Genomic DNA, 20,838 nt, shown 5'->3' on the forward strand with positions numbered 1-20,838 from the left:
AAAGAGCTACAGCTCAAATGAAATCCAGAAGAGTCATTGGTCATGATAGGGAAGACAGATGTTCAATAAAGGTTCACTGGATGTATATTTGTATAGATTTCTAATGTTTATTCAGTGACATTAGAAGATAATGACTTCTATATAGTTAAAAGGAGGTTGGAACCCCAGGCTTTTGATCGGTCTGCCACCTGATTTGGCCTGTCACCTATCCAAAATCACTACCTGTGAAAATATTACAAAGACGTATTTCAATTTCAGAGCTAAACAACCTCTAATTTTAATTACTTTTTCAACAATAATGCTTTACAATTGTGTTTCCTTGTATTTTATAACACCATGTTTCTACTTTGCCCTTAACTGAGAAATCTCAAGTATTTAACCTCTTCAGTATGATGCATAGTTCATATTTTACATCAGGTCTTTTAGTTAAAGTGAACACTACGTTTTTGAACAAAATGTGCTATTTTTCTTATGAAGCAATTGAGGCAAAATAAGAACAATAACAATTCCTTCAGGGGCTGAATAAAGCACACTTTAAGCCACATGGATTTGATAATATAAAGCAGAATGTTTCATAATTCTTATTTCACTTTTGTTCTTCCCACATATCTTTAAGCCAGTTAAATCCTCCTGGATTTCAGCAGCCTTGGGGCAACTATCCAAGTTCCTAAGCTAAAATTTATTTACCTCAGACAAAGGTCATGAGTCCAGTCAATTCAACCACCTTGGAACTTGGACTCTCTCTACTGGTGCTATGTTTTGTTATCTTGGATAGTTAAGAGGTGACTAAATGATCCATGTCAATGAACTATTTATAGAGAGGCTGATTTGCAAAGATGTGAATGGAGCCAGAGTGTTTTATGCTAAGCGAAATAAGTCAGAGAAGGACAAATACCATATGATTCCACTCATATGAGGAATTTAAGAAACAAAACAGATGAACATATGGGAAGAGGGAAAAAGAGAGAGGGAAACAAACTGTATAAGACCCTTAAAGATAGAGAACAGAGGGATAATGGAGGGAGGTGGGTGGAGGATGGGCTAAATGAGTGATGGGGTATTGAGGGCAGTTGTGTTGAGCACTGGTTGTTATATGTAAGTGATGAATCACTAAATCACTGAGATTAATATTACACTATATGTTAACTAGAATTTAAATTACAATTTGAAGATAAATAAAATAAAGAGAGGCTGGTTTCCCACTTATTTTCAGACATATGAGAAGGATTCCTGCCAAATCAGTGGCCCCTAAAATGGTGGTTCAACGAGAAATGCTCGGTCAACTATATCTTAATCATATGGGAAACTTTTAAAAAATACAAATTTGGGGCCTTCTATAATGAATCAGAATCTCTGGAGGAGACACCAGGAAAGCTGTGGAAAACTGTATTTTTTTAACACCATCAGATGAGTCTGACAATGTGATTTGTGACTCACTGGTCTAAATCAGAGCCCCTCAAATTTTAATATGCATAATAATCACCTGTGGTTCTCATTAAACTGCAAACTGATTCCAAAGGTCCCAGGTGGGGTCTGAGAGTCTTCCCCATTTCTAACAAGCTCTCAGATAATGTTGGTTCAGTCACAGACTACATTACCTCTCAAGTTACTTCTAGCTGTGCTTTCCAGTGATTCTAAAGTACCTTATAGAACCTGGCTTATCACCCTAACTTCAGAATTTTCCATTCAAATGAATAGATTTTTGTATACATAGCCTTTTTCTTTTTTTGCAAAAAAAATGCAGACAATAATTGGCTTATTTGTTTTTTTCATTTGCAGTGCTGCCTTTGTTTCCCAATTTTTAGCTTTCAACACATAACTGAAAAACTCTCAGAAAGCTGATCTATCCAAGCTAATCATCTCTGAAGAATTGCAGACTCATTCAGTACTAAAGCAAATCTTTCTTCTATGTGAGCCAAAAATAAGGAAAAACAGCCTGTCAAACACCTGTAAAGAGATGGCTATCACCATATGGAAATTTGAAGAGCTTCTATGTGGCACATTCATGATCCAAATGGGAATCAACTGTCATGATATCCCAGAAGGCCTTATAACAGAGTAAACAAGAGGGAAAATTATAACAGCTTACCACCTGTGTTTGCACACTAGACTTCAGTGTAGTTACTATAAAAGAAAATCCAAGGAAAATATGCAGATAGTTCTTTGAAAACCCCAAAATTATGTGCAGGGGCTCAGACCAAAGCAGGAGAAAGGAAGCTATTTTACACTCACTCTGTACAACCCATTGATAAGTCTTTTAGAAAGAGTAGCAGTTGATTGTGAATTTATGTTTTTAACCACCATTTGGCAAAGGTAGTTGCTCTGGAAAGGAACATGCCTGCAAATGACACTTGTGCTGTGCCAGATGGAGACAATGGAGATTTTCGATATTTTATCTATGCAGTGACATACACTGTAATTCTTGTGCCAGGTCTCATAGGGAACATATTAGCCTTGTGGGTATTTTATGGCTATATGAAAGAAACCAAAAGGGCTGTGATATTCATGATAAACTTAGCCATTGCTGACTTACTACAAGTTCTATCCCTGCCACTGAGGATCTTTTACTACTTGAATCATGACTGGCCATTTGGGACTGGTCTTTGCATGTTCTGTTTCTACCTGAAGTATGTCAACATGTATGCAAGCATCTACTTCTTGGTCTGCATAAGTGTGCGACGATTTTGGTTTCTCATGTACCCCTTTCGCTTCCATGACTGCAAACAGAAATATGACCTATACGTCAGCATCGCTGGATGGTTGATCATCTGCCTTGCCTGTCTGCTCTTTCCTCTCTTCAGAACCAGTGATGACACTTCAGGCAACAGAACCAAATGCTTTGTGGGTCTTCCTACCAGGAATGTCAATCTGGTCCAATCTATTGCCATGATGACCATTGGTGAGCTGATTGGGTTTGTCACTCCTCTTCTGATTATCCTTTACTGTACCTGGAAGACAGTTTTATCACTGCATGATAAATATCCTGTGGTCCAAGACCTTGGGGAGAAAAAGAAAGCCTTGAAGATGATTCTAACCTGTGCAGGAGTATTCTTAATTTGCTTTGCACCTTATCACTTCAGTTTTCCTTTAGATTTTCTGGTCAAGTCCAACAAAATTCAAAGCTGCCTAGCCAGAAGGGTGATTCTAATATTTCATTCTGCTGCCCTCTGTCTTGCTAGTCTGAATTCCTGTCTTGACCCAGTCATATACTACTTCACCACTAATGAGTTCAGAAGACGACTTTCAAGACAAGAGAGCATCCAACTCCATGGAAAATCCTTTGTGAATATATGAAGTGAATTAGCGCCAGCAATTTTATCTGTGAACCTAAGACACAGAGAGTATTTGCTTGGGCTCATCATAAGCACTTAGTTTTGCTGCAATGGACACTGAGTCTTGTAGTTGTCTATTTATTATAGTAATCACAATTTATATTCAAATATAATATTTTTATTGTATTTTAAGTAGGATGAACAACATGTTATTCTGTGAAAACAAAGTGGTATAAACATGGAATCATTTTTATCTCTCATGTGTGATTATACAGTAAGGTTTGAAGACTTAAATAACTACTTCCTACATTTAAGTGTCATTATTAAACATCATCTGACACACCTATTCATAAAATGAATATTCAAACTCAAGCTTCTGGTATGTTTAAAGTAAGAACAGGAAACAAATACACATACAGTAATTTCTATGACTGTATAAGATGCCATATTGAATCTACCAGGTCAGATACCTTGCCAAAATACATATGATGTGACCCAAATTGCCTCTATAGGGCCAGAACAGATCCTATAAGTGACAATCACAGTTCTGGTTCTCTTAAACTATTTCTAAAGAACACCTATGGAAATGTATTGACCTGCCTAGAAGAGAGAATTTCCACCATGCTTCTAGACTAACATTGAATATCTCTGACAGTTTTCTGGTCCAGTTTTACCCCAGTCATACCATTGTGAGGCCTGCACAGCCTACCTCCCAGCAGCTGGGGAAGGAGATTCATCTTTTGGGAAAAAGTGCAGAAGACTAAGAGTAGTAATTAAATCTGAGGTTTTAAATGTTATAGTACTTTGAAACATGTTTTAACAAAAATCTCTAACTTTAAAAAGTGATTTACTTAAAATCTGTGCACTATATAATAAAGACACATGCTACTACTCATCTGGAAGGAATGTGGGAATCAACCAAGGGTTCCATCATATTTTTATAAAAAGGAGTTGTTTTATGCACATAATTATGATACTAATATGACTGGAGGAGAAACTGGTAAAATCAAAATTATTTCTATTATCTGAGAGGAATGGAAGATTTTCTAATGTTTTCTCTGGACAAGTATTGATTTTGCATGTACTTTATTATTAAAATAATAACCTAGTAGAAAACACACTTTGTGCTGCTAAATAGTGTATTTATATCCTAATTATTCATTGCAAGGTACATATTTTGATGTGTTAAATGAGTTATGAATGAGTGTCAAGTTGTGTTTCAGAGACTGTAACTATCTCTGTCTGGTCTGTTTTCTTTAAAGTGATTTATTTTTGAATATAATTTAGTGTTGTAATGTTATCAAAAGTAATAATTTTATGAGTACTTATAATGGAAGAGTCTTACCTATACTATATTTCATTACTACTTTTTATATTAGAATGGATTACACTTCTTAGGGTCATTTTGGGATACCAGAGACTTCATTTTTTTTTAATATAATTTATTGTCAAATTGGCTTGCATACAATACCCGGTGCTCATCTCAACATATTAATTTCACTTTAAACATATTTATTTTTTTCTAAAAGGGAGGGAAAATCTTTCTAGAACATTACTACATTTCTTAGAGGAATGGTTGAAGGGGTTAGAGCCCATTTATTAAGTGGTCCAGAAGCCGTTGCAGGTAATTTACATCATGCAAAGAGAGGACAAATGTCCTGTATTCTTTTGCTGCTTAGCTAGGACCACCCAATAAATCTGATCAATTTATTCATACTGAGATGCTAGTGAATAATGTTGGCATAGTATGAACTTGCCCAGGGATATCTGAATCCAAGGTTTAGGGATAAACTTTAATTCAAAGTGTTAATCATTTATTTTTAATGGAAGGATGAAAGACACTGAAGAAAACTGGAGGGGAAGATATTTTTAAGAAAATGGATTTTACATCAGTGTCTTTCAAATTATACACAGTAAATGATCACCTACTTTGCTTACCATAATGGGGATGCTAAATTCTAAGAAATATATCAACAAGAATGGTTATCAGTTTCAGATCTCTGCTTATTTCCTTTTCCTTTGGAATTTATGCTTTCCAACTCAGTACCTGATTTCCAGGAGAAAAACATTGCTTTTAGGAGTAGGAGAAATGGAATAAAATAGAGACCCTAGAATTGGACCCACAAATGTATGGCCAACTAAACTTTGACAAAGCAGGAAAGAGTGTCCAAAGGAAAAAAGTATAGTCTCTTTAACAAATGGTGCTGGGAGAACTGGACAGCAACATGCAGAAGAATAAAACTAGATCACTTGCTTACACTGTACAAAAAAATAAACCCAAAATGGATAAAGGACCTGAATGTGAGGAAACCATGAAAACCCTAGAGGAGAAAGCAGGAAAAAAAACCTCTCTGACCTCAGTCACAGCAATTTCTTGCTTGACACATCTCCAAAGGCAAGGGAATTAAAAGCAAAGATGAACTATTGGGACCTCATGAAGATAAAAACTTCTGCACTACAAAGGAAACAATCAACAAAATTAAAAGGCAACCAATGGAATGGGAAAAGATGTTTGCAAATGACACATCAAACAAAGGGCTAGTATCCAAAATCTATAAAGAACTCACCAAACTCCACACCCCCAAAACAAATAATCCAATGAAGAAATGGGCAGAAGACATGAATAGACACTCCTCTAAAGAAGACATCCAGATGTCCAACAGGCACATGAAGCGATGCTCAATGTCACTACTCATCAGGGAAATACAAGTCAAAACCACACTGAGACACCACCTCACCCTGGTCAGAGTGGCTAAAATGAACACATCAGGAGACTATAGATACTGGCGAGGATGTGGAGAAACGGGAACCCTCTTGCACTGTTGGTGGGAATGCAAACTGGTGCAGTCACTCTGGAAAACAGTGTGGAGGTTCCTCAAAAAATTAAAAATAGATCTGCCCTATGACCCAGCAGTAGCACTGCTAGGAATTTACCCAAGGGTTACAGGAGTGCTGATGCATAGGGGCACTTGTTCCCCCAATGTTTATAGCAGCACTTTCAACAATAGCTAAACTATGGAAAGAGCATAAATGTCCATCAACTGATGAATGGAAAGAGAAATTGTGGTTTATATACACAATGGAATACTGCTTGGCAATGAGAAAGAATGCAATCTGGCCATTTGCAGCAATGTGGATGGAACTGGAGGGTATTATGCTAAGTGAAATAATCCAGACAAAGAAAGACAGATACCATATGTTTTCACTCAAATATGGATCTTGAGAAACTTAACAGAAGACCATGGGGGAGGGGAAGGGGAAAAAAGTTACAGAGAGGGAGGGAGGCAAACCATAAGAGACTCTTAAGGACTGAAAACAAACCCAGGGATTGATGGGTGGTGGGGTAAAGGGGAAAGTGGGTTATGGGCATGGGGGAAGGCACTTGTTGGGATGAACACTTGGTATTGTATGGAAACCAATTTGACAATAAATTCTGTTTAAAAAAAAAAAAAGGAGTAGGAAAGATGTGCTACTGCACCTGACATTCAAATGGCAGCTTCTTTGTGCTTTTTTTCCTTGAAGAATCCTCTTTTTGAATCTCCTATTTACTAATTTCTTGGTTCAATGAAATCTGGGTGCAAAAAGTAAGCACCCTCAACCTCAGTAATATACAATTCAAGATAAATAAGCTCACATTTCCCATATAAATGTTTTGAGTTCTGATTCCAAAATATACACAGAATTATTCCAAAAACAGATATTTTAAATATGGAGTGACTTCCGTATTATTATTGCTGTCATTATTGTTTTTTTTATTATATTCAAATGGTTTATGTGTTTTCATTATCAGTTAATTACTCAGCTAATTCTATTAACCTGTAATTCCATACAAAAAGAGCTCCTACCCTAGGAACAACAGATCGAGCTACCTTGATCTGAAAAAGTACATAAGTGGAACTTTGTGCAACTTCATTATTATATCATTTTTTGTTTTTACTCTGAAGACACTGTGAAATTCTTGCACTTATAATTTATTTACATTTGTAAGTTATAAGTTGAATTTTAATAATAAAGATAGTCTCTGTAGTTACATAGAAATTTTATGCCTCCGGAGGTCAATGTATATTTAGTGACTTTTTCAGAAAATGTGAAACTTAAGGATATTTTTCTGTATTCTCATACACACAGATAAGTCCCATGAGACTTCACTCTTCCTTTCTCTCACTGGAGAGGTGCATTATATTCTCAGAAAGATGAGGAACTTCCCCCATCTTATTCTACCCCTATTTTCCACTTCTCCCATAGATTGATTCTTTATCCACACCTTATTGAGATTATTCCTATCCCTCACTTGTTGACCAAGTCTATTTGAATAACTTACCCTATATTTTCTAGAATGCAGTTTATGGGCATAAGGTGAGATGAGGTGACAGAGGAAGTGTTTTTTGCCTTAAGTCTTATGTGTTGTTAAAATGACAGTCTGATTTTTTGTGGATTGGCAGGAGGAAAAAAAACCATATTCCACTGTCTTCGTTTACTTTTCCAAAAACAGATATGAAAACAAACAGTGATGACAGTATAGTTGCTGTTGGCCCTCGTCTCATCTTAGTTCTTTTTCTTCCTCTTTAGCAACTCCCTTTTTATTTTACCTATATCCCTAGTGCTTTGGGGAGACCCAGGTATCTTCTGTAATAACCAAGTTGTTAAGAATTACATTTTGGCTGTTGATAAGAAATAATTTCCTAAGAAGTGTTAAAGGCTTTTCTAAGGAGAAATTTCTGATGTTTTGGTAGACATGAAGAAAATAATGGGATAAAAATATGAGATCTGGCCCATGCTTCCAATGTCCTAAAATCACATATACATCTTCTCTGTGCCTTCCTACAGCCAGGCCAGAAGTAACTTCACTGCCTTCACTGCCATATTTTGGGGGGAAGGAGTGAGAGATAAAACTCCCAAGTAAATGTGGTTCTTTTAACTTATTCCTCAATTATAGAAGATGTGATATATGTTTGGGGAACAAGGCAATGTATTGTAACTTTCTTGAACTTTATTGACTATTTTCTCAGCAGAACCATTTCGTGAAACTTAAACACTTATTTGGTTTTGCAAAGACCATATTTTTATTCTATTGTTTGTTGACTTTTATTTACCTAACTCTTTACTACACATCTGCTATGTCATCTATAGACATAGCTTTTATTTGATGGCTTACATTTGTCTTCTTGGATCTCTTCAAAGAATAATAGAACTCCCCTTGGCAGTGGGGGCTGTTATTAAGCCTCTCACCCTGACCCAATTGTCTTCTTTTTGCAAGAGCTTCATAAGCAGAGTCGAGAGACAGACAGGATTTTTGCTCTTCAAGGTTAGATTTTGGGCATAATGGGAAGAATTTTTTCAGCCCTTTCCAAGCAATATTGAATATTCACAACCTATTCACTGACAAGTATCATTCATACTTTTTAAAATGCTAATCTAATAATAAGAAAAAATAAATTTTATAAAAGCAGCTTGAAACACTAATGGTCCAAGTATTGGGCTCATTCAAGTATTTCATTGAAGGAACACATGAAAGAAGTAGCCTTATAACCTCCTCACCATGCTTGCATAAATTCAAATATGTAATACTAGGTTAAAAATGGTGTGAAATCACAGTGGTGTCTTATGTCACTAAGTTTAACCTTTTCACTTAGATGCATGTGTGTGTGTGTGTGCATGTGTGTGCGCATATGTCTGTTTAACTATGGAAAAGTTCAAGTATTTTCAAAAGAAGAGCAATTAGTATAATGATCCCCCATGTACCTGTTATTCAGTTTCTAACAACATCAACACATGGCCAATCTTCTTTTTTTCTGACTATACCTATTTTCCCTACCCCATATTACATTAAAGTACACTTCACACATTATGTAATTCCATCGTTAAATATTTTAATAAGTTACAGTACTATTTATTTTTTAAAGGATTTATTTATTTACTTTTGAGAGAGAGACAGTTTGAGTTGAGGATGGGCATAGAAAGAGGAGGAGAAAGAGAATCCCATGCAGCCTCTATACTATCAGTGTGGAGACTGATGTGGGGCTTGAACCCACAAACCATGAGATCATGACCTGAGCCAAAGTCAACTGCTTAACCAACTAAGCCACCTAGGTGCCCCCAATAAGTTATAGTACTGAACTATTCAATATATGATCAAAAAAGGTTAAATAATAAGACTGATTTAAGATGTTTTCAGTAATGACATCAAACACTAAATTCAAACAAATATAAGAATTTCCTTTTGATCAATATGAGCAGTTGCCAACTAAAATAAAAATGTTTATTAACCTGGCTCTCTTTTCCTTAGATGAGCCTTCTACTGCAGAAGTGTTATGGAGACTTTATCTTGCAATGGTATCCTTCTTATATGAAGGAGAAATAAAAGTTTCCCCAGACAAATGCTGAGGGAGATCACCACCACTAGAACTGCCTTGACAGAAATGTTAAAAGTTCTTCACGCTGTAATGAAGACGTTAATCAGTGACAGGAAAACATGTGAAAGTACATGAGACACTGGTAAAGGTGAAAAATAGACAGTCAGACTTAGAAAACTGCAATTCTCTATTAGGATGAGGTGTTAACCCCTCAACTATAGTAATGAAGTTGAGGGGAAATAAAGTAATAAAAATACCTATAGCCACAATATATTTACAAATACATGGAATCAAAGAAGTAAATTATAAAATCAATAATATAATAAAACTGAGACTTTATAGCCACTCAAAGATAAGTTCATGTCAGACTAAAGTGGACTGTTTTATCTATTAGACATTTTAAATAATGTAAAAAGTAACCACAAAGTAGAAACCTAGAGTAGATCCACAAAGACAAAGAAAGGGGAAACAGAGGATATCGCTATGGAACTTAAGGAAATTACAAAAATATGCAAAGACAATAGGAAAAAGAAACAATAAAAATACAAAACAATGAAAAATTAGTAAGATGGTATTAATAAGTCCTTATATATCAATAATTATTCTAAATATAAAGGGATTGAACTTACCAATCAAAAGGAACAAAATTGCTGGATAGAATTTTTAGAAATCCAAGTATATGCTGCCTAAAATAGGCCAATTTCAGATTTAAGAGTACATATAAACTCAAAGTGAATGTATGGAAATAGATATGCCATAAAAGTTTAAACCAAAGAAAGTAGGGGTAGCTATATCAGACAAAACAGACTTTAAGCCAAAAACAGTTACAAAAAACAAAGAAGGTCATTATATAATAATAGAAAGATCAATGCATGAATAAGATACAGCCATTATATGTATATATATATATATATATATATATATATATATATACCCAACATTGGAGTACCTAAAAATATTAAACAAATAATAACAGATCCAAAAGAAGAAATAGACAAAACAATAACAGTAGAGAACTTCAATACTTCGCTTTCAAAAATGGATAAAATAATACAGAGAGGAAATCAACAAGGAAATAATGGACTTGAATCATACATTGCATCAAATGGACCTAACAGACATGTATAGAACATTACACCTAAACAAAGCAGAATACACATTCTCAAGGGCACACAGAACACTGTCAAGGATAGATCATATAATAAGTCTTAGCAAATATATAAAAGACTGAAATCATACCAACTATCTTTTTTGACCACAATGATTCAAAACTAGAAATCAACATGAGGAAAGCTGGAAAATCTACAAATATGTGAACACTAATCAGCACCCTCCTGAACAACCAGCAGATCAAAAAAGAAATCAAAATGGAAATCAAATATATTTAGAAACAAATGAAAAGAAAAACACAACTTACCAAAACCGATGGGATGGCATAAAAGTGGTTCCAAAAGGGAAGTTAATAGTGGTAAAATGTATATATTAGGAAATTAGAAAGATTAAAAATAAACAACCTGACTTTACATCTAGAGGAATTAGGAAACAAAATCAAATTAAGCCCAAAGTTAAGGGAAAGAAAAAATAAAGATCAGAATGGAAGTAAATGAAATAGAGAGTAGAAAAAAAAGATCAATTAAAATAAGAGCAATTTTTTAAAAGGATAAACAAAATTGAGAGAACTTTACAATGCTAAGAAAAAAGATGACTCAAATAAATAAAATTAGAGATGAGAGGAGTAATCATAAGTGACACTACAGAAATACATATTATAAGAGACTACTATGAATGACTATAGCTAACACATTAGATAACCTAGATGAAATGGATAATTTCCTAGAATCATTCAACCAGGAAAAAAAATAGCAAGTATAAACAGACCAACAATGAGTAAGGAGTTGAATCAGTATTCTTATTCTTTTTTTTTTTTTAATTTTTTTTTTCAACGTTTATTTATTTTTGGGACAGAGAGAGACAGAGCATGAACGGGGGAGGGGCAGAGAGAGAGGGAGACACAGAATCGGAAACAGGCCCCAGGCTCTGAGCCATCAGCCCAGAGCCCGACGCGGGGCTCGAACTCACGGGCCGCGAGATCGTGACCTGGCTGAAGTCGGACGCTTAACCGACTGCGCCACCCAGGCGCCCCAGGAGTTGAATCAGTATTCTGTGCACTGTTAGTGGGAATGGAAATTGGTGCAAACACTGTGGAAAATGGTAGACATTCCTCAAAAAATTAAGAAGAGAAATACCAAATGACCCAGTAATTACACTACTGGCTATTTACGCAGTAAAGTTATGCAAAGATAACAAAAAGGCTAATTTGAACTTTAGTGTTTATGGCAATATTACTTACAATAAACAAAATCTGGGAGCAACCTAAGTGTCTACTAATAGCGGAATGGATGTTAGAAGGTGGAGTAGAGACAGTAAAATAACCTCTAGACTGAGAAGTCATTTTGAGACCAAAAGAAAACCCAAAAAGCAAACAAAACAAACAAACAAAAAACAATACAAGTCAGTCCATACTGTTTACAGAATTTTATTCAAGGTGACTTACTAAAGGGTAGATGGGGCAGACAGATGATCCAGCCACACTACACAGCTACTCTCTGCCAGAGTCTGGACCTTAATCCACAGCTTTCATAGGGCAAGGGGCATTGTGGTAAGGTCAAAGGGTAATCTAAAATAGCACCTTCTTTTTTAAAATGGGTTTTATTTTTTTAAGTTTATTTTTTTTGAGAGACTGAGACAACGCAATGGAGGAGAGGCAGAGAGAGAGAGAGAGTCCCATGAAGGCTCCACACTGCCAGTGCAGGGCCTGATGTGGGGCTTGAATCCACAAAGCTGTGAGATCATGACCTGAGCTGAAACCAAGAGTCAGATGCTTAACTGACTTAGCCACCCAGGCACCCCTGAAGTGGTACCTTCTATGCACCAGTCATTTCTACTAGTTATCTAAAGTGATGCCTTCTGTGTGTCACTTTAGAGAATATCAGAACAAGCCTTCTCACATTGCATTTGGAATGTACATTAACCTCCAAGGGCCCTAAACACACAACCTTGAAGGAGGTCATTGCATGGGCATAAACAAAATGAAGGTCCAAAGATGATGAAGTCAGTGTTTTCAGCAATCTTGAAAAAGATATATACACACATACACACAGATGTGGGATAGATAGATGATAGATAGATAGATAGATAGATGATAGATACGTAGATAAAGAGTCGAACATTACTCAGACATAAAATAATGAGATATTGCCTTTTGTGACAACATGGATTAACCCAGAGAATATTATGCTGAGAAAAATAATTCAAAGAAAGAAAAATATCATATGATTTCACTTATATGTGGAATATTAAAACAAATCAAATGAACAAACAAAAACATCAAAACAGAAACAGACCCATAAGTACAAAAAACAAACTGGTGGTTGCCAGAAGGGAGGGAGGTGGAGGATGGGTGAAATAGGTAAAGGGGATTAAGAGGTACAAACTTCCAATTATAAAATAAATAAGTCATGGGTATGAGAAGGATAGCATAGGGAGTATAACCAGTAATATTGTAATAACATTATATGGTGGCAGATAGTAACAACATTTAATCATGGTGAAATTGTGTAATTTATAGAATTGTCATATCACTCTATTATACACATAAAACTAATTGAATGTCAACCATACTTCAATAATAATAATTAATAATAATAATAATAATAAAATCCCAAACATAGACAGCCCCAGGACAAGATGGCTTACAGATGAATTTTACCAATCACTTAGGGAAGAATTAATACTAATCCTTCTGAAACTCTCCCAAAAATTTAAGAGGAGGAGAAAAATTTAAGAGCAGGATGCCAAACTCATTCTATAGAGGCAGAATTACCCTGATATGAAAGCCAGATGAAGACACTACGAGAAAAAAAAATCTAGAGACCAATATCCATGATAAACCAAGTTGCAAAAATACTGAAAATAATATTAACAAACTTAATTTAAGAACTAATCAAAAGGATTATACACCATGACTATGTGAAATTTACCCCAGGGAAGGATGTTTTAAAATACTCAAATATGAAATATGAGTCGAAGTGGGGCCAGTGAGCTGAGTGGTTTTGCTGTCACTTCTCAGAGACCAGTGCTACTTACAGCATAACTGATCAACTAACTGAACATCAGATTTCAGAATTCAAAGAAGCTGTTTCACTATTTGACAAGGATGGTGATGGAACTATAACAACAAAAAGAATTGGGAACTCTAATGAGGTCTCTTGGGCAGAATCCCACAGAAACAGAGTTACAGGACATGACTAATGAAGTAGATGCTAATGGTAATGGCACAATTAACTTCCCAGAACTTCTCGTAATGATGGCAATAAAAATTATAGACACAGACAATGAAAAAGAAATTAGAGAAGCATACCACGTGTTTGATAAGGATGGCAAAGGCTATATTAGTGTAGCAGAGCTTAGCCATGTGATGATAAACCTGGGAGAGAAGTTAACACATGATGAGGTTGATGAATTCTCAGGGAAGCAGATATTGATGGAGCTGGTAGGGTAAACTATGAAGAGTTTGTACAAATGATGACATCAAAGTGAAGACATTGTACAGAATGTATTAAATTTCTTGTACAAAATTGTTTATGTGCCTTTTCTTTTTAACTTATCTGTAAAAGGTTTCCCCCTGATGTAAAAAAATATATATATGCACGTACAGGAGCGCCTGGTGGCTCAGTTGGTTAAGCATAAGACTCTTGATATTGGCTCAGGTCATGATATTAAGGTCATGAGATCGAGCCCCATGTGGAGTCCAGTGTTGGGCTCCATGCTGTGCATGGAGCCTGCTTGGGATTCTCTCTTTTCTCTTCTCTCTGTACCTCCACCATTCACACACTCTCTCTCAAAATAAATATACAAACATTTAAAAAGATGCCTGTATAGTAATTAGGATTCCATTCCTCCATTTTTTTTCTTTTCTCAGCTTTCTGTCATTGTCCTGAAACCTTATTTTAGAAAATTGATCAAGTAACATGTTACATGTGGCTTACTCTGGATATATCTAAGATCTTCTGCACATCTAAACAGATGTAATTGGTCAAATGAGGGAACATCTGTGTTTTGCCTTTTTAAAAAAATAGTTTTCTTTAGGAACTGTCAGCATGTTGTTGAAATGTGGAGATGTAACTCTGTGGACTCTGGACTCTGTGTGGACAATATGTACTTAAAAGCTACACTATCACAAAACAGGTGTATTATCCAGGTGCTTGTACACTATTTTTTGGTACTGATGGTCCTGCACCTGAAACATTTTTTTATTACTACTTGATTTTAAAAAAAAGTTTATTTATTTATATTGAGAGAGAGAGAGAGAGAGAGAGAGCAGGGGAGATGCAGAGAGAAAGAGAATGCCAAGCAGGCTCTACTCTGTCAGTGCAGAGCCTGATACGGAGTTTGATCCCATGAACCATAAGATTATGACCTGAGCCAAAATCAAGAGTTGATGCTTAACCAACCGAGCCACTCAGGCACCCCTATTACTTGCTTTTTAAACTTTGCTTAGCCACTTAAAGAAAATCTGCTTATGGCATGATTTGCCACAAATCCATTCCAAGTTTTGTATTTGTTTTCCAATAAAAAATAGTTTACCCCAAAAAATAAAATACTCAAATAAATAAATGTGATACACTTCATAGGATGAAAGATAAAATTTGTACGATCATCTCAAAAAATGCAGAAAAAGCATTTGACAAAATACATTTCTAATGGTAAAATCTGTCAACAGATAGGTAGAGAAAGAACATACGTCAGTATAATAAAGGCCATACGTGACAAACCCATAGCTAACATTCTATTAATGGAAAATACTAATCTTTTCTTTGAGGATTAAGAACATGACAAAGGTGCCTACTCCATTCTTACTCAACATAGTATTGGAAGTACTAACTAGAGAAATCAGCAAGGCAAAGAAATAAAAGGCATTCATATCTGAAATGAAGAAGTACAATTATCACTATTTGTTGATGATACGATTTTATGTAATAAAAATCCCATATACCAAACTAAAAAACTATCGGATTTAAATAATGGATTCCATAAAGTTGTAGGATATAAAATCAATACACAGAAATCAGGTGTTTTTCTATATACTAATAATGAGGCATCTGAAAAAAGAAATAAAGAAAATATCCCATTCACAATAGTATCCAAAACAATAAAATACCTAGGAATAAATTTATCCAAAGAAGTAATGGATTTGTTATAATGAAAAGAATAAGACTTCACTGAAAGAAATCTAAGACACAAATGGAAGGACATCCTGTTTTCATGGATTGGAAGACTTAATATTGTCAAAATGTTCATACTACCCAAAGCCACCTGTAGATTAAATGCAATCCCTATCAAAATACCAATAGCATTTTTTTTGGAACTAGAAAAAGCAATCCTAAAATGTGTATGGAATCATAAAAGATCTTGAATAGATAAAGCAATCATGAGAAAGAATGAAAAAAACTGGAGGCATCACATTTCCTGATTTCAAACTATATTTAAAAACTATAAGAATTATAATCATGCAGTACTGCAAATAATAATAATAATAATTAATAATAATAATAATAATAAATAGGCACATAGACCAATGGAACAGGAGAGCCCAGAATTAAACCTCTGCATATACGGTCAAATAATATTTGATAAGGGGGTCAGGAACCTCCAGTGGGGAAAGAATAGTCTTCCAAAAATGGTATTGGAAAAACTGTATAACCTGCAGAAAAATGAAATTGGTCACATATCTCATACCATTCACAAAAATTAATTCTAAAAGGATCAAAGTCTACACATAAAGGCCTTAAACTATAAAACTCCTGAAAGAAAGCATAGTGAAAAATACTCCTTGACATTGGTCTTAACAGTGCTTTTTTTGGATATGACACCAAAATCACAAACAAAAAAAGAAAATATCAACAAGTGGGACTAAATTAAACACAAAACTCCTGCAAAGCAAAAGAAAAAATAAACAAAATAAAAAGACTACCTATAGAATAGGTCAAACTTTTGGCAAACCATGTCATATATCAGATAATGGGCTAATATTCAAAGTCAAACCATAAAAGACTCTTAAAAACTGAGAACAATATGAGGGTTGATGGGGGGTGGGAGGTAGGGGAGGGTGGCTGATGGGTATTGAGGAGGCCACCTGTTGGGATGAGCACTGGGTGTTGTACGGAAACTAATTTGACAATAAATTTCATATTAAAAATTAAAAAAAAAACATACAACTGAACAACAACAACAACAACAACAAAACCAAACAATCTGATTTTTAAAACTGGGCAGAGGACCTAAATAGACATTTTTCAAAGGAAGATATCCAAATTTCTAACAGGTACATGAAAAGGTGCTCAACACTGCTAACCATCAAGGAAATGCAAATTATAAATAGGATGAGATATCACCTCACACCTGTAAATGGAAATCATCAGGAAGACAAGAAATGAAAACGATGTTGGTGAGGAAGTAATGAAAAAGGAACATTTGTGCACTGGTTGTAAACTGGTTCAGCCACTGTGGAGAACAGTATGGAGCTTCATCAAAAAAATTAAATACAAAACTATCATATGATATTGTAATTCCACTGCTGAATTTATACCCAAAGAAAATGAAAAGAGGTTATTGAGGAGTTATATGCACTCCTATGTTTATTGCACCAGTAGCTGAGATATGGAAACAACATGTGTCTATCAATTGTTGAACATACAAAGAAGAGGCAGTATATATATCCAATGTAATACTATTCAGCCATGAAGAAATGGAAATTCTGCCATTTGCAACAAGTATGGACCTTGAGAACATGATAGTAAGTGACATAAGTCAGGCAGAGAAATACAAATACTGTATTGTGTCTTTTATACATAGATTAAAAAAACCTGAAATCACAAAGTCAAAGAGTAAAATGGTGGAACCAGAGACCGGTGGTTGGGGGAATGGAAGAGATGATGTTTAAGGGTACGTACTTGCACCTAGTTGATAAATTAGTCCTGGAGACCTAATACACAGTATAGGGCTTGTAGACAACAAAAAATGTACTTACAAACATTAAACTTGCTAAGAGACCAAATCTTAATTGCTCTTAACCACAAGAGGAAATGATAATTGTGTGATGCACTAAAAGTATTACCTAATGCTATAATGGTGATTATATTGCAATATAAAAGTACCAAATCAGGGTGCCTGGGTGGCTCAGTCGGTTAAGGGTCCAACTTGTGCTCAGGGCATGCTCTAGTGGTTCGTGTGTTCAAGCTCTGTGTCAGAATCTCTTCTGTCAGCACAGAGCCTACTTCAGATCCTCTATCCCTCCCTCTCTCTGACCTTCTCATGCTCTGTCTCTCAAGTATAAAAAAAATAAACATGTAAAAAAAAGTACCAAATCATGTTGTACACCTTAAACTTACATAATGTTGTATGTCAAATAAATCTCAATTATCTATATACTGATAAATAAATAAAAATGGATAAATAAAAAATGAAGGTAAATAAGTTGAACTCATACAGCATTCAACTATTCTATATCAACTTACAACTTTGCGTTCTATAAAGAGGTAGAGGAAGAAAGGTATGTTTGGGAAACTAGAGGAGAAGGATCATTACAACAACCAGAGAAGCTTAAGTATTTAGAAAAGGCATTTCTTCTTTTTTGTTAAGTTTATTTATTTATTTGTTGAGAGTGAAGAGAGAGAGAGAGAGAGAGAGAGAGAGAAATGCATGAGTAGGGGAGGGGCAGAGAAAGAGAGGCAGAGAGAGACTCCCAAGTAGCCTCAGCATTGTCAGCACAGAGCGACACAGGGATGGATCTCACCATCCGTGAGATCATGATCTGAGCCAAAATCAAGAGACGGACGCTTAACTGACTGAACAACCCAGGCGTCCCCTAGAAAAGGCATTTCTAATAATATTATATGCTTAATATAAATCACTTTCAAAACTCTTTTGTTTTGTCTCTGGCTATGAAAATGAAACAAAGCAATAGACTTGTTATTTAAGGTGACCTATAATGTGATGTATCTTCAACTTTAGCTAGAATAGGAAAGTTGTGGAAATTTTCTTGTCTTAAAACTCATGGTAATTAAATAGTTAAACACCGACTGATTACTATGAAGCATGCTTTGTGTTAGGCACTGGGGATATGAAGAAAATAATGACAGAGTTAGCTTAATGATGTTGTCTCTACCTCTTGACCTCCCACTTACTCCTCAGTCCATCTTAATCTGGTTTCTTCTGTCATTATTTTATTATCCATCCATCTGTGAATAAATATTTTTTGAGTACCTACTACTGCCATGTAGTAGCTGGGTCCTGGATTTTTATAATAAAAAAAAGTATGGTTGAAATTAACTGTTTACAGATACAATTATATGTTCAGTTTTAGAGATAAAATACATTTTGTTCTAAAATCACCATTGCTTATATTTATGGTCATAATATTTAATATATTTTTAAACTTTAGGTATCATTAAACAAGGACATGAGACTGCTTTGTCTTTTTATTAAAGAGAAGCATGGGTTTAAATAAGGTTACGAAAGATGTCATTTAAGTAGTTTATTGAGGGATAACCTCGTTCTATATATCTTCTAGGATCATGTCTAGTACAAATGGAGATTTGACTTAGTTATCTAAATTGCTGTAGTAAGAAACAGGCTTATCTGGACAAGTTAAGGACAAGGTCTTTTTTTTTTTTTTTTAACAGCTCCTTCCTTCACAACAAAGATTACCAAAATTTAGAAAAGCCTTTAAACCATCATCTACACTGGAATTACCTTTGATAAAATACTTTTGCCCTGTGCAGATAAATTAATCTTTCTGAACTTCTATTATAACAACCAACAGCTTTACTATTTATCCTTATAAAACAGCTTACTATTTATCCAGCTGTCTATCTTTAGGGCCTCAGTGTCTTCTTGTGTAAACTCAAGTTATTCAGCTATAATTTGTAAAAATTATAGTCTATAATATAGTCTAAATTATTCGACTATAATTTGTAATAATTATATAATTAACATTTTACGGTTTGATGAAATTATTTGTATCACCAGTATAATCAGAAATTTCCACTAAAGGTCTTCTCTATCCCATGATATATGAGGGTAAAGATATTCCTCTCTTCTAAGTCCTCCCTGGTGAAGGAAACCACAAAGTTGTTCTAGATTGTAAAACATTGCAAAATTAGGCAGTGTGAAGCTTACAAGACATGCATTTCAGAATTTAATGTTTTATGTCGTAATTAGTGCCTTATACTGCAAAAAGTAACCACCTCTTAACAGTTTAGGGAGAAGAAATGCAAAGTGCTGCATGGTTTACCTCTGACTTACTTCTTAATTAAGGGTCCCCAAATCCCTATAATACATTCAAGTAAACTTAAATAGCTTATCACAAGAGTTGTTATCACAATAGATGTGAATTTCACAGTCCAGAAAATAATTCTATAGAAAAAAATAGGAGGAACTGGCAGAGATTGTATTTTGCCAAATATATTAAAGCAAATCACCAATTACATCTACTATTACCATTAATATATTTTTAAAGGACCTTTTAATCTACCACCCTTATTTAAAGAAAGAACCCAAGCTTGGAATAAAAACATGTTTAACTGGAATGCATTTAGCTTTGTGAAAATGTATTATTTATATTTTTCCCATGTCTGTGAAAATGGTATTATTAATTGGTATTTGAGAACCACCATTGGTATTTGAGTTGCATAAGTTTAAATGAAGTGATTTCATTTTCAGGCTTCAAGTAAAGTAGTGATGGGACTTACGGCTTACTATTAGCTCTTGCAAATTATATGTGCCCAAGAGCCTAGGCTCAGTGCTCAGAAGAAATTTCCTAAGCACAAGTTAAATATAACACACACAAATTAAGCAAAAATTAAAAATAACATTGAAAAGACAAAAGGCCATGCCCTTCTTCCTCTCTGGTTACGGTATTTTTTTTTAATCCAGTTAATCTGATATAAGTATGGCTACTCTGGCTTTCGTTGGATGTCCATTAGCATGATAGATGGATCTCCATCCTCTCACTTTCACACCGAAGTTGACTTTAGGTCTTAAAAGAGTCTCTTATAGGCAGTATATAGATGGAACTTGTTTTTTTTTTTTTTTAAATCCATTATGATACTCTATGTCTCTTGATTGGAGAATTTAGTCGTTACATTCAGAGT

General features: G+C 34.8%; 1 protein-coding gene and 1 pseudogene across 1 annotated transcript in view; both read left to right on the top strand.

The window, feature by feature from the left end:
• GPR174 (G protein-coupled receptor 174) overlaps window positions 1-4,392 on the top strand; it is a 29,082-nt gene extending 24,690 nt beyond the window's left edge. Inside the window, exon 3 of the mRNA XM_045471634.1 lies at window positions 1,780-4,392. Within this exon, the coding sequence (XP_045327590.1) occupies window positions 2,335-3,294 (960 nt within the window). The 5' untranslated portion in view covers window positions 1,780-2,334 and the 3' untranslated portion in view covers window positions 3,295-4,392. The remainder of the gene's footprint in view (window positions 1-1,779) is intronic.
• Window positions 4,393-13,094: 8,702 nt separating this feature from the next.
• LOC123594758 lies at window positions 13,095-14,343 on the top strand (annotated as a pseudogene).
• The last annotated feature ends 6,495 nt before the right edge of the window (window positions 14,344-20,838 follow it).

This window comes from Leopardus geoffroyi, chromosome X (assembly GCF_018350155.1).
Source record: "Leopardus geoffroyi isolate Oge1 chromosome X, O.geoffroyi_Oge1_pat1.0, whole genome shotgun sequence".
Lineage (NCBI taxonomy): Eukaryota > Metazoa > Chordata > Mammalia > Carnivora > Felidae > Leopardus > Leopardus geoffroyi.